This window comes from Amborella trichopoda, chromosome 4, assembly GCF_054954075.1.
Source record: "Amborella trichopoda isolate Santa Cruz 75 chromosome 4, AtrichopodaSantaCruz75HAP2 v2.0, whole genome shotgun sequence".
Classification (NCBI taxonomy): Eukaryota; Viridiplantae; Streptophyta; class Magnoliopsida; order Amborellales; family Amborellaceae; genus Amborella; species Amborella trichopoda.
In genome coordinates this window covers 38,372,318-38,387,982 of record NC_142339.1, presented here as the reverse complement: position 1 = coordinate 38,387,982, position 15,665 = coordinate 38,372,318, and the positions used below count along the sequence as shown (strand labels likewise).

The 15,665-nt window shown below is 36.6% G+C and overlaps 1 protein-coding gene across 9 annotated transcripts in view; it reads left to right on the top strand.

Annotated features, from left to right (window-relative positions):
• Positions 1 to 2,409: 2,409 nt before the first annotated feature.
• Positions 2,410 to 15,665, top strand: part of LOC18423794 (Tetratricopeptide repeat (TPR)-like superfamily protein) — a 59,337-nt gene continuing 46,081 nt past the window's right edge. For 5 of the 9 annotated variants that reach the window (XR_016054449.1, XM_020675688.2, XM_006828391.4 and 2 more), the window contains exons 1-6: positions 2,410 to 2,695; positions 8,112 to 8,210; positions 8,935 to 9,131; positions 9,254 to 9,358; positions 9,821 to 9,921; positions 10,194 to 10,272. Coding sequence is in view for 8 of the 9 variants with exons in the window: in XM_020675688.2 (XP_020531347.1) it covers positions 2,590 to 2,695; positions 8,112 to 8,210; positions 8,935 to 9,131; positions 9,254 to 9,358; positions 9,821 to 9,921; positions 10,194 to 10,272 (687 nt within the window). In the remaining variant the exon portion in view is untranslated. Of the gene's footprint in view, positions 2,696 to 7,209; positions 7,519 to 8,111; positions 8,211 to 8,934; positions 9,136 to 9,253; positions 9,359 to 9,820; positions 9,922 to 10,193; positions 10,273 to 15,665 lie in introns of all 9 variants that reach the window. The other 4 variants (XM_020675679.2, XM_088865177.1, XM_020675695.2 and 1 more) reach the window with 4 other exon arrangements.

Genomic DNA, 15,665 nt, shown 5'->3' with positions numbered 1-15,665 from the left:
TGCATTATATCAAAATATGATAAGAACTAATTATTTTTGGAAAGTAGTCTAAACTATTATGTTTATGTCAGATACAAAATATAATTTACCTATATAAGAGTGGCCGAACCACTAAAATGTCTTTGCTTGAAAGTACAAGCCTTTCTGAGGGAACGATATAGATATACAAGAGCAGCAACACCCCCAAGCATATCTATTGGCTTCCTCAATATCCTTAAAGAAGTGTTAATACATTGTTGGCACATTTACCTGCGATGGATCTGAGAAAATAATGACACTTATGAGGAAGAGCCTGTAGGCTCGGGTATATTGAAAAACCAGGTCACAATTCATGAAATTTGACCTTCAACCATGAATGCTTGATGATTGCCAAGTTGCCTCCAGTAGGGACTTCACCCAAATTGTTTTCTATAAACTCTAAGAGGTCACTAATTGGACGACATGTAACAGGGTTGCTATCCACAACTAGTCCCAATATCTCGTAAGCATCAAATAATGTAGGTGTCATTTCACAAATTTGAATGTTATAGTGAAAAGAATTGGTCTCAGAGCGCTACCTCTTTGCACTGGCTATGAATAAGGGATGATCTATTCGACCCGAGCGGATAGTAGATAAAGCACCCAACCCAGACGCATTCACTAATTGAACTTACTCATTGGTTAGATACCAATCGTTTAATTAAAATTTTTTTTTATCGATTATTATTTCTTGTTTTGCCTATAATACAACAAATAGACAACATATAGGTCACAATACATATACATGTACTTCCCGTATGATGTTTAAATATTCCACAATTTATTAAAAAATAATTAACTAATGGAAAGAGCAAATGAATATATGGATATACACATCATTCCCAAATGTAATAGGATGAATGTTCTGGATGCAGTTGTAGCAAACTAGGGTCCTGAGGACCTCATTGATATCCCCCGTATGGATGGACACGATTCATATTCATTGAAACCCCATACCGTAATCATGTTAATCATAAGGTTACATATGCAAAACTTAACTGAATAAATGATACACAATAATGACATGCTATTATTAAACAGAAAAGATGGTCAGTTTTAGACAATAACCTAGTGTTATAAAGCTTTTCAACTTGACCTATAGGTTCTAATAAAAGTCCCATACTTGGCTTATCATCATTTTCATCTCTTTACCACTAACCATTATAATAACAAACACTAATCTATGAAAAGAACATGATAATACAAAGGAATGAATATCGAGATGCCAATAACTCATCACACATTTACATATACAATCAATGAAACAATGCTAAGTCACTGATTAAACCTCCAAATAAGTGATCACAAATTTACATATGAAATGAGCTCTCAAATAAATCTAGTCACGAATTATTCTATCCAAAATATTGAAGCATAAAGTTATTTATTTCCTATGTACTCCTAAAACCACAAGCATTTGCAAAAATGTTTAATACATGCATCACAAAGCATATACAAATTTTCATTTTTAAGCTATTCAATCTATCGATAAGAAAAATCAACCATTTCCTAAGATATCACTATATCTATCATAAATATGTACTTAAAACTATCTAAGAGTATTAAAGTTAACACACAATACAATATAATGAAAAATCTGCACAACATTCAAAACAAAGCAACACATCAACTATATATGCAAATGCATTACCTCACAGATATGATCAATCACAGTTATGTAAATTTCCTCACATACACTAAAATGTTCAGCCAAAAAGTATAATTAACTCAATCGGGTATATAAATTTCTAGTTCTAAAAAACCCAAATTTCTCGTTCTTAAAAACCCCAAATATCACGGAAATATATTTTCATGCTTATATAACTGTGGAATCCGTCAAATAAACTCTAAATGGTCATTATATACTCGAGTGTGAAACCTTAAATCAAAATATTATGCAATCTAAAATTTTAAAATCGATCCATAAATCGTTGTATACCTTCACTATAGATCAGAAATCCGTGAAAAAGCCTTCAAAATTCGAGAAATGCCGTAAAAATCCTGAGCTTGTAATATATTCAAAGGTTAGGTTTTTTAGGAGAGAGCTTTTTTGAGTGACATACACAACAATAGCTTCGAGAGGTTTTCCCACAGAGAGCGTGAGATCCAGATAGCAAAGTGAACAAAGTTTTAAACTATTAGGGTTATTTTCAGTATTTCAACAATCGAAATAAGGCCTATTTCGGTTTTTCAAAAACCAAAGAAAGTAAAACAATATTTTTTTTTAAATTTTCGTTATGAAGTGAAAAACCAGACATACAAATATAAAATAAACTATTTGGTATTTTGATAATAATGGAAACTATATCAGATTATTTACATAATTTTCCTTTTGACAACAACTTTTTTAATTAATTTTTTCTAAATCGTACATCAAAACACGTGCGGAGCAGGTGCCCTTCGGTAGTTATCGTACTTCAGTGTTGGCAAATCTTCGCGTCTTCAAAGTGGCAGCACTCCGTTTCCTTCCCGCCTTAACTCATCGCAAAGAGCATCTCACTCCACCCTTCCATTGAATTCCAGGGTTTTCTTTTCCTTTTTTTTTTCTGCGTATTGAAACACTTCAGAGCCATGTTCATGAAAACGCTTCTTCAACGTGCAATCCTTCGAAGGAGCTCATTCAAACCTTTTCAAACTTGCTTAGGAACGTCTCCCGCTTTATGCATTTCACCCGCCTGTAAGTTATCTTCTACATTATGATGGGAGAAATTGAGAATTTAATGTTGAAATTTTGTGTCAATGGTCGATAGTTTTCACTTCTGATCGATTAGGTCGTGCGTACTTGTTCTATGGATTTTTTTATATGGAGAAATGCGGCTCTAGAAGTTATGTAATGTATCAATCTGGTATATATTTGAGTTAAACTCGACTAAAATTGGGGTAAAATTAGGAAATCTGAAATTTTTTGTGTGAACAGATTCCAAGGGAGATGCGCAAGACCATGCAATTTGTTTCTGCTGCTTGTATATATTCTATGCGTTATATTTGATTGTAATTGTGAGATATTTGGGCTTCCAATTGTATCTACTCTTCTCATCAGAATGACAATATCTAGGTTGCCTGATTTCCATTTTTGTTATCCTCCATCTGGTTTTAAGCATTTGTAATTTATTAGGATGATGTATGCATGAGCTTTTTCTGACTTTGATATCCATTGTCACATGGGATCATTAGGTTGAGGAGTTCTTATCTATGCAGCCTTGAGGTATTTGAATCTGATTGTTTGAGTTATGGATCAAGATCAGAGCCCCTTTTTTTTAGATACTGGAATTTGTTTGAAGTTTTGGGTGCGTATCATGTACATTTGTAATCTATTTAGAGAAGTTCACATTAGCTCAGTTTTTATGGAATAACTTTTTCCATGCCTAACAAGCTGCATGTTCTCTTGTGGTTCTCTCTCTAAGAGTTCAGCAAATAGGTATAAGTTTCATGAATGCAAAGTAAATCGGCACTACACTCAACGAATGGATGCACCTACTTATCTGGAAAGGAGTGTCCTTGGGAAGAGTTTCGTCACAGGGCTTGATGGATAAATATAAATTTTTTTTTTTTTTTTTGGGGTAATTCAGTGGGGATGACAGGCCCCTACCTGTTTTTTAAGTAGTTAGTGGTTTTTGAAGCTGTCAATGGGAATGGAAGCCACAATGTGCAATTGAGATATGGGGTGTGCTACCACCACGATCTCAGCATTGCAAGGATGTAATATGAATGCCCTGTGATTTATAAGATACATCAATGATTCAAAATGAAACGTTGGGGTATGTGCTCTAGTTGGGGTTGCCCTCTATAGAGGTTTTAAGAGCACATTATATTTGGGCTCATAACTCATTGGTAATCTATAACTATGAGCAATAAAAATTATTAAGTAATGAGTACTTTGAACTTCACTTCAAGTCTAGTTTCATTTGTTCTATATACATTGCTCCAGATTCTGTGTGTGTTGACCATCCTACCTTGAGGTCCATTTAGCCCTATGAGTAAAGCTGCTAGCCTATCCAAATTTCTTTAGTCTTTAATACTAGAATCAATGAAAACTTTATTTTTGATGGTCAATGATGCTGTGGCTGATAACAGTAATAAAACATATATCAAGTTGTGCTAATAGTTACAAGAAAATGGAACCACACACACAAAAGCCAGTGAAGGAGGTCTTCCAAGTTGCAATGATATTCGTCTAACCACAACTAACCAGATAGAGAGTCCACTTCTACTATAACAAATATGTGAATATGGGAAATGATAACTACGGCCAAAAGAGAGAGGTGAAGGATTTCCTCCATGACATGTGAAATATTCCGTTGGGCACAAAATTCTTAGGTACGACCACCTGATATGCTAAGTAACTCTCATTTCATTACATGGTCGGCCATGGAAAATTAAGGGCTAGTTTGGATATACCTAAAATTGGAATATTTTTGGATTGCAATCCAAAAATCTTTTGAAACGGATTTTGACCGTTTGGACAACTGCACACTTTTGCCAGATTTTTAGATTGGACGAAAAAAAAATCCCCATACCAAGGCAAAAATTGCCATCCAAAAAAGTTCAAGTTAGATTGCATATTTTTGGCTTGAGTCGCGTTTCACACACCTCTCTCTCTCTCTCTCTAACCCTCATGCTCTCCCTCTCCTCTCTGCTTTTCCCTCGTCTCCTTCTTCCTCTGTCTAGCGGATCACAAATTATTTTGCAGATCCTCTCTCCCATCACCCCAAACTTCCTCTACGAAACCCTCCTCTCTCTACACCTAATGGCCATGGCCATGGCCCTCGATCTCTCCATTCTCGCCACACCCAACAACTTCATCAAGAAGAAGAAGAGTATGAAGAAGAAGAAGAGGAGGAGGAGAAGGAGGATGAGGAGGAGGAGGAGGAGGAGGAGGAGGATCTAGAGAGAGAACACTAGACACTCTAAAGAAGAAATTTGAGCTTTCCGAAAGTTAGGGTTTCGGGTCTAGAAAGTGCATGTCAGGCCTCTGCAATTCATGGTTTCTTTCCACACCTGATAAATGCAAGTTGGGGTTATCGGAATTTCATCAATAATACTGCTTTCATTCAGGGTCTCTGGAATTTAGGGTTTTCATGGCGGGAATCAGAAACCTTGGGACTCTGCATCATCAGGGTTTTACATATCTGGGCTTCTTGACTCCAGTGGTTTTTGAAATTTTATTTAGGGTCTCTACAATTCAGGGCTTTTTCAACTCAGGCTTTCTGCAAGTTAGGCCTTCCATCAATGGATGGGCATTTGGCTTCAATATTTGGTACAGAGAAGGACATGGTTAACTGCCCATTCTATTTCAAGATTGGAGCTTGCAAGCATGGTGATCGATGTTCTCGTCTTCATAATCGACCAACCATAAGCCCCGCTCTACTTCTCTCTAACATGTATCAGAGAATTAAGCAAGTTTGGTCTTCATAATCGACCAGCCATGGAGCCCCAAAAACTCCAAGAACACTTTGAAGATTTCTACGAAGACATATATGAGGCATTAAGCAAGTTTGGTGAGGGCGCTGCAAGGTTCAAGCAAGGGCTTGGTTATTCTTCTGGTGAATCAACTTTCCAAGCCTCTTCTCATTCTTCTCTGAGCAATTTTGTGAAGGCCACAAACACCTATTAAATCCTTGGAAGATTCATAGCAGAAGCAGTTGTGCAAAGATAGCATACGCAACAAGTGCATAGAGAGACTTCAGTTTACCAACATAATAAAATAAAATGAGAATGTTTTCCAATTGAGGTGGAAAAAACTTGTATTTTTTTTGCTGTGAATATTTTTTCCTTTGACATCCAAGCTGGCCCTAAGGGATCAATCCGAGACTAGTTTGTTAGCTTTTCCAATTTAAGGATAGTAGAATCATCCCATGCTCGTATTCCTCCGAAAGTTAAGTGAACTCTCCAATACCATCCCTAAAAATGCCTAACAGACCTAAATCCCTTGGGTCCCAAGGGAACTGCCATTGAAAATAAGCTTACGGAAATGATCAATTGGAACCCATCTAGTGATTTGGGTATTTGTTATATTTTTCTTTGTTATCAAATATTAGGCTTCTCCATCATAAATGAAACAATGTCAGCTCGCTGAATATATCGAATCATTTTGTCCATTTTCTTTTAGATAAATTGCCCTCAAGCTGTGCACTTCCTCACTTGGCTCTTCTCTAAGATCTGTTTCCACCACTATCCTCTATGTCTCATGTAGGTGATTTTATCCCTCATAGACAAGAGCATAGAACATCAGAAAGTTCCTTATTGCATCTCTCTTTGGGAGTGCTTGCATGCTTGGATTCATGTACCCATGAATGGCTGGCCACCCATGGCCCCTTTAGGTTCGCAATGTCCTATCTACTGTAGGTGCCTTTGTGGTTCATGTGTCTTTTTTGCATGGATACAGGTATGGTGTTGGTGTTAGACATGAGTACAAGGTGTCAGATTCTTTGAGTCTCAATAAGTAGGTTTCATTGACATATAAAGCATGTAGATGATGATGATGAATTTGCAACAAGTTCTTATTTTCTACTTCAGGGAAAAATAGGAAATAAATGTGATGTTTGTTGTTGCTGCATAGCATCAAAAGAAATATCTATTTTTGTCATTGAATGTTCAGCAAAAGCCAAAAAAAAAAAAAAGAAAAAAAAGAAAAAAAGGAAAAGAAACTACATTTTGGAATTTGCAGCAAAAAAGGAAATTAAATGTGGTTCTTGTTATTGAATGCATAGCATAACAAGGTATTTTTATTATTATGTTTTTGAATGTCTAGCAAAAACAGCAAGTTTTTATTTTTGAATTTCACTTTTGGAGTTTTTGTTCTTTTTCAAAAATTTTGTGTGAGAGAGAGAGGTGGTGGAAGCTTAAGTTGGACACTTTTGGGGTTTCTATTATTCTCCAAAAAGTTGAGAGAGAGAGAGAGCTTTGAGAAATTACCAAGTAGAGAGAAAGGAAGAGAAAATGATAATAATTTCATGGGAAATTTATCAAAATATCCATGAGAGATTCACTATTTAATATTTGTTACCATTCCAACTCATGTTCATATGTCTTTTGATGGGTAGTTTGAGATTTAATCAAACTACATGGTTAAAGTGTTAAACAAGTCATCTCTCATAGGTATTTTTATACATTTCCTTAATTTCATAGTTATATTATTCTTCAAAAAAATTGATATCTTGGTATGGGATTTGTATTGCTTTATGTTTATAGGTTTCATTGGAGGATTTGCTGGGGAGAAGAATCCGACTTGTCATGAGAAGAATCCGAACATGTCAAATTCGTTGTGTTTGGGTTAATGAAGGATCTTCTTTCTGGGATTCTTGACCATGAACAATCCCGGTGAATCCGAAACATTATGGGAGAAGAATCTTATACGTCATGAGAAGAATCTAGACATGTCAGATTCGTGGTGTCTAGGTTAATCAAGAATCTCATTTCCAGGATTCTTGACCATGAAGAATCTTGATGAATCCGGGCAAATCTGTACCCATACATGTGTTGATATGTCTTTTAACACAAGTATGGAACTCTTGTACAAGAATCCACGTAATACAGATGCATGTCATCAAAATATATCTTTCACAAGAAACTCGGGTCTTTAAAGACATGGCTTTGAGCATTAGACCACCTTGTTTATCAGATGCATTTGCGTTCTTCATCCGTGATTGTGCTCACTGATAAGCGATCTCACAATCACGATATTCTTTAATGTCTTTAATGTCTTCACTTGCAGTTAGATTAGTTTGTAGTTTGTAATTTCTATCTTCTTTTCTAGTTCTTATTCCAATTTTTGTTGAATGTTGTTCTTTGACGACTATTGATACCTTTCTTGTTTCAATATTTTTTCTTGTATATTGATGCAATCCGTTTTTGGCATTTTGTTTGGATACATTTATCCTCTTTTTTTTTTTTCCTTTAAAGCTCAAAACATTAAGCCTTTTGTTTAATGGAGGTGAGTTTTCTGGGTAGCATGTTTTTTTTTTTTTGAGAAGGTTTTTCTGGGTAGCATGTTGATCTGTTATTCCAGATGTTCAAATTAAATGCTTGAATTGTTCATGTTATAGCTCTGAATGTGATACTCTGTGGCCCTTAACTTTTTCGTGTATTTGTAGATTGTAGAAAGTCCTATTTGGAATCCGGCTTCAGACATCTCACTTGGAGAAAGCATGCTAAGAACCTTCCTCTTTGGATCCTACTATCTGGTCATGCTGGTATATATGCTGCTTCTTTATCGAATGGGCAACTTTGATATCGATCTCCTTTTTATATTTTCTTATTTTTAATTTAAAATAGCAGAAACGTAATCATTCATGAAACAAGGTTTTTGAACTAAGGACATATTCTCAACAAGCCTGCTGAATGACATGTTCCAAACTGAGTCAGACATTTACCTACCACACGTGACGTATTCCTAGAAATCTTCTTAAATGGAATACTTATTCTCAAGTGCTTGTCTTACTCTTTCCGAAATCTAACTATGATTCGGGTTTTTCTCATGAATCAGATCGGAAATGGCTGACAAATTAGGGGACAAGAATCCAAATGGCTGAAAATAAAAGTAAAGAATACTTCATCAGTTTCAGATTTATCAAAAGCCCCTTTTGGATGATTTGAGGCTTGTATATCTTTTTTGAATTCATGCATCTTGGAACTCAGATGTTGTAGCACGTTCTATTTCAAATTTGGTCATCTGAACTCCAAAAGTGTGATAGAGATATGCCTTGAATCCTCTCAAAGAGACCACCCTCTCCAAGAAACTTTCTTTGCTCTTGAATGTTCTGATCACATTTAAGCTCTCTTAAACTAGAATGGGTGATATTGGGTTCAAATTGTCTATTTTTTGTAGTTTCAATTGTTTCTCATCATAACAGTAGTTTACAGCAGGCATTCCATTTTCACTACAAGAAATTCATGTTTTGCTACCTGTATTTGCAGTGATAATGCTGGGGATGCATGTTAGTCATGTTCATGCAGAGGACATTTCTGTTGCTGAACAAGCCACTGGAGCAAATGAGATAGGGGAAGCTTACATATCTAATCTTCGTAGAATTGAAGATAGTTCGGTTATATCTAATGAACATACATCCAAATGGAGGGTTTTCACGGATAAGGGGAGGGAACTCTTTCTGCAAGCATGTACCTGTTGCTTTGTTGCATTCAAATATTCATTGTTCTTGCGATAGATATATTCTCATATGAGTTGAATTTTTCTGCACTAACTTTCCTTGAAGAATGACTAGAATGTTTGTTTCAGGGGAAACTGGATGAAGCAGAACACTATTTCATATTAGCATTGCAAGAAGCTAAAGATGGGTTTGGGGAAAGGGATCCACATGTTGCATCTGCATGCAACAACCTGGTATGAAGCTCCTTTGCAATGTATATGGTACAACAATCCTTATTTTGCCAGGGACCTGTTCCGTTAGGTCTTTTAGTTCTTATTGCATAGTAGTGGTTAACTATAGATGTGCGTTGTTAAAGGAATCTAATTTTTTTGGCATTGATAGCTTTTTAAACAAGAGATTTGCATCACAATTTGGAACTTACATATAGGTTTTCTATGTGATGCTTGTTTGAAACTTGCAAAGTAATTGTGGGCTTTATTTTGATTTTGTAAATGATGCTTAGATTCTTATAACCATATTATATTTTTATATTCAAAGTTCCAAAGGATTGCCCTGTGCTTATTGTTTTTATGCCAGTTGAAATCATATTCCATTTGGATTCATCCTTAGTTCTTGGTAACACAGAGGCTAGATAATTGGAGTTTTGTTTATAACAATGATTAGGAAATTAATGTTACTCCTGTTCCTTATTGCAGGCAGAGCTGTACAGGATAAGAAAGGAATTTGAGAAGGCCGAGCCCTTGTATCTGGAGGCTATTGACATTCTAGACAAGTCATTAGGGTGTGACGATATACGGTAAAATAGATCTGGGATTTTCAAATTTTCTTAGTGTAATTAGAAGTTTTGCACTTCTGCTCAGGAATCATTGCATTCCTGAAGGCAAGCATGGATCTCTTTATATTTAACTTGCAAATTGGAAAGTAAAATAGTAGCTTAGGCAAGATATGGACCAAACTTTGTAAGTGAATGTTTCTGACTGCATGTTGAATATTTTATGCCATTTCCTGAGTTGGAGAGGTCCTGGTTCTCTTCTGGTCAATGGATATGACATCCATGGATTAATGCAGTGTAGGTTTCGCTTTTCACAACCTTGGGGGCTTTTATCTTCTTCAGGGAAAACTTGAACAGGCCAGGATGTGCTATGAGGTCAGAAACTTTGACTTGTCTGTGGTCCGATCTAAACAGGCTCACAGTAATGGGAATGCAAGTTAATTTACTATAGTGATCCGATCTAAACATGCTCACATTAATGGGAATGTCAGTTAATTTACTATAGAGATACATGGTATGCATTTTCTAAGGTTTCAATTTTTTTTTTTTATATTCATACTGTTATTTTAGTAGATTATTTAATGAAAAAGGGTTGAATTGGTGCTGGCCCTCATAACAATGTTGAATAGGAGAAACAAGATAGAGATAAAAGGAATGGAACAACTACCGTTTTATCACTATTTCATATATCTTATGTTTATAGCATTTATAAAATTTGCACAAGGACTCTCTAAATTGTATAACGTCCTTAGTGGGGTAAATAGAAGTGTTTGAGAGTGTGTATCTTTGTATATTTAGTTCTAAGGACGTGTGGGATTTCTTTTTCTTTAGTACTGTTTTGTCATTCTTTGGGACTGATTTGTCCTTTTGTAATTTCTATATGACAAAATTGTCCTTTGTAACTTATTATGTGTTTTACATAAAGGGTTGCTCTAAGCTACACCATTGTAATAGTGAACTTACAATTTCCTACTCCAAAATTTTAACCACAAAATGCCCTTACAAATCTAAAAATTGCATTGGCAATAACTTGTTTGAAATTTTTAAGAAAATTACATCTTTTAAAATTGCTTTTAAAATTCAAACATGATTCAATACATATTAAAAGAAATAAAATAAAAATTTAAACATAATTCAAAAAGTCAAAGGAATATTGAAAATGACATTCGGAGGGTGCGTGAATGAGAAAATTACCCTTCCAAAAATATATGAACTATTCACAGTCAAAAGTCTAGCAAACAATCATCTTTAAACATATAAGGGCATTTTATGGTCAAAATTTTTGGAATAGAAAATTCTAAGTTCATCATGAAGTGGTGCTGCCTAGAATAACCCATATCTCTCACTTTGCGTGCTATTTTTTACTCTAAACATGCCTTCTCTCCTTTTTTCTCTCTTGTTTTTTATTCTCTTACTTGCAGCCATTGTTTCCCTTCTTTCCTAGTGTTGTAGACCCACAAACTTTGCATTCTATAGAGCAGTGACCAACAACTGCAGTGATCAACAACTATAACCATCTTTCTCAAATATTGAGTTTGAAGTTTGGGGGATCCATAGGGTTTTGCAATGATCAAATACTTGCACCTTTTGCCAAAAATAATTAAGATTTAAGACTAATCCTAAGTGTTCAGAGATTATAGAAGACTGCAATAACTTGTTTGGGTAGGCTTCCATTAATTAGATTTTCTTTTAAGAAGTTGTTTCATCAAAGAAATATAGCCTCAGGGATCCAATGGCCCTGCAATTGCTTGTGTCAAGTTAAATGACAAGAGCTCCTTTATATGAGTCAAGTTCATCGCAATGATAAGGGAAATGACAAGATCATGCACATGGATGGAACATCCAAGTGCCAGTATCCTTTTGACCCTAAGCAAGAATGGATGGCATCATATAATCCTAAGTTCTATAGATAAAACCATTAGAGCTGATTGTTTTTCCTTGATTTGGCCAAAGAAATGCAGGAGACTTCAAAAAGCAATTTTATCAAAGAGACAATATTGCCCGGGCATACTAGCTTCATAGGATATAGCCTTATGCTTCAAGGAGGGCATTTTTTGGCAGAATACTCAAAAAGCATGATGGAGGAACTCAAGCTTTATGAGCCTTTGTCATGTTAGTGCTTGATTGCGATCCTGAAATGAAAACGGCAAGTTGACAAGAGGCATATTTTTTAAATCCTAGCTGGCTTTAATGATGATCATGTCATGGTCCATACACATACTGTTCGCCGAGAAATTACCATTGATGAATGCTGTTTAGAAAAGCGTAACAAAAAAAAGAGGGATGTTTCGAAGTTCCCTAGTCTTGCCTTTATTGTTGTTTTTCAAATAGCATGTAGGAAAGGACATGAGCATAGTCAGAGTACAACCTAAATATGAGCATTGCAATTGATTGGGGCATATGAAGGATAGGTGTCATGAGGTGTCATGCTTTACATGGATGTCCAATAATACGACCAAACAGCGAAGCCAAGCCTGTTGCCCCCCAAGTGGCATACTCCTTAGGGAACTCGTCAGATGGTAAGATCAACAACTCATTGCTCTCCTTCTGAGAAAGGAAATCGTTAAACCCTCTATATGTGCAACTGTATCGTAGGCAATAGGTAAGCATCAATCCCTCCTTGTTGCACCTTCAAATGTGTGATTGGTAAGCCTGGTAAGCTCCCTTAATTTATCCTCACTCAGAGAACCTTGTTGATTCCAAGGTAGTTTCCCTTGTTGAATGACTCTCTTGCATCCGTTATGGGTGTGGGCTTCGTGAATCTCGATCCTACTCTAAGCCTTACTCCATGTTCCTTCGTTTCAATGTAACATATTCTCTGTCAGCGGCATTACTAAAAATCCGAATTGCAGTGTAACTTTTTTCCATCTCATTGTTTCTTTCAGAGTTCCAGGAAGACGATTAGGGAGGGGTATGAGGACAGTGGTTCCTACATCTATCGCAAGGCACTAGCAACTTTAGTATCAGAAATAAAGAGGTGATCTTTGACATATTTATTTGGGGCAACCATCAAGTCCAGTCCTCAGGAATCTCTTGTCGTCTGTTTCCTTTCAGAACATATTATTTTCTGCATGAAGTCTGTCAGCTTCTGAAATATTATAATTTTCCCTACTCTTTTTGTTCAGTTTTTGTAACATTTCTAGTACCAACTGATTCATTCGGGCAAGACATCACTCAGTTCAATGCCAAAGTTAAAATCTTTAGAACCAATAGTGAAATAGAGTATGCGAACAAATACATGAACCAGTATTTGCAAGAAAATGTTTTAAACTTCTTGTGCTGCAACACCACGACAAAACAATGTTGCAGGGTGAAGGCTTATCTTTGAAACTATATAAAGTCCGATGATTTTCATGCACTTTGTTAAGGCCTTTTTGTGTTTTACTCTTTCATTGTCAGCCTGTACACAGATTGTCCCCTCCTATTATTGGCACATAGTCCAATTGAATAATTAATAACTAAATGACCGAATTGGTCTCATATGTGTGTCTTTAGATACTCCTTGATGAAGCAACTAGGAACAAGTTGGATGCGTGCTTAATGGAGTGTGTTTGTTACTCTCTTACTTGAAAAGTGTATCTAGAAGTGCTATATTCAAAGAAGAAATACTGTGTCTAGGCATGTGATCTTTGTTGAAAATGGTAGTTATTTTCAAGAAAATCCCAAAAGGGTTGCATCATTGTCCGGATTTAGCTATAGTGATTAACTAGGACTACCCTCTTCCACACCTTAGTTTAGTGAACATGATATCATAGAAAGACCCATATAGTAAAGAAGACCCAGGCAACCACTGCTAAGGACACTGTAGTGATTGATGATCCCGTGATTACCCCTCTCTAGTCCACTAGCACCGTATTTTCCTCACCTGGTATTTCTTCTCCATGTCACTTGGATCTTTTAATTGCCATACAAAAAATAAAAGAGTGTGTCATCCTGTTGAATAGGTTTGTTTCTTATACTTCTGAACCAAAGGACCCTGGATGGGGTCCTATTTGGGCATATACCTGGTTGCCTACCTAGGACCAAAAAACAAGTACAAAACAGAAGAGATAGAGAGATACGAAGAGAATCCCATAGGAAGGAAATATTCATGTAATTAAGTCTGGATGCTTTTTCACCACCACAAACTTCCTCTTTTTTCCTAATTGTTGATTTGAAATACCTGGGAACTCTCTCTAAACACACACATACTCATGCACATGCACACGAACTAGGAGTTTCACACTCCCTTGCTCTCAAATACCCATGCTCGCCCTCCACACCCCCAACCCACCCAACCACACACCTCCCCCCCAACCTCACACCTTAGGGCAGCCAAGTTTCTGTGTGCTTGCCATGAAGGCCAAATCCGTGTTTCACAACTTTGGGAAAGAGCAGTGGATGAAACAATCCAAGCTCTTAGAAGAATGGTACATCAGACAATGGATTTCCCCTTTGGAAGAGGGCATCAGCTAGCCTATGGGCCTTCAAGTTGAAGTTAAGCCTGATGGAATCATTGAATGGTACAAGGCCCAACTTATAGCCAAGGGTTTCACTCAGAATTCTGGAATTGATTATCAAGAACTTTTCCACCAGTTGCCAAGACCAGTTGCCAAGACGGGAGTTGTTAGGGTTCTTCTATTAATTGGCGCATGTAATGGTGGTCCTTTTCTCAACTGGATGTCAAATATTCTTTCCTTCATGGAGGCTTAGAAGTGGAAGTAAATGTGAGATGCCTGTGTTTGCCAGGCTCTTCCAAGGCCTCCCATAAGGTCAGTCGTCTGAAAAAGGCCTTTATGGCCTTAAGCAATCACCCGGAGAGTGGTTGGTGGGTTCAGTTAGGCTATGATTGCTGTTGGATTTCAAAGAGGAATTATGATTATTCCAACTTTGTAAAGAGGAGACCTCAAGGTAATATCTTGCTTGTTTATGTTGATCTTGATGATATATCCTCCCTCAAGACACGTCTTCACTAACAATTTGCATCAACTATTTTTGGCCTCTTGAGTACTACCTAGGTGTAGAAATTGCATGACTTCGAAAGGGAGACATTGTTTTAAAAAGTGGACTGCCCAACGCCTAGGTGGCCAAATTAGGCGGGCTGTCCCTGGGCACCTACCTAGGCGCCAGGGAACCCGGCTTGCGCCCCACCTAGGGGCAGAAATACCCCTCATTGAGGGTATTTTTTGGTCTTTTTTTAATATAAAAGGGGCAAAATTGTGGGTTTTAGGTTCATTTGAAATTTAAACCACATTAGAGCCTATTTTAGAGAGAGAAAACCCCAAAAAACTAGTTTTTGGTGATTTCCATAGGATCGAAGGGTTTCTCAAAGTTATGACAAATTGATCTAAGCATCACCCATTGATTGAATATTCTTTTGAATCTTCAAGTAGCAAGTCTATAATTTATATACTTCATTTCTCTTACTTTTGTTTTCCTCCTATTGGTTGTGTATTGTGGATTTGTGGTTCACTGGTTTGGTAACTTTGGTTGGTAAATTTTAAGTTTTAACTATGTGTGGAGTGTGAGGAGGATGCAAGTGTGGTGAATGAAGACACAGTTGATCAGCAGCAGTTAACCTCACAATCAAATGGGGTGGGCAAACACAATGGAGACATTTCTTGCGTCTCTATGTGCGAGAACTGTAAAGAGATTGACGGTGCTAACCAGAATATGGGCTCGATGGTGGCTGATCTATCATCCTCCAAAGATGAAGGTGGTGTTTTACCCACCACAGAAAACCAGCATGATGATCTTAAAATTGAGCTGGCTGTTGACGATGGATCTAT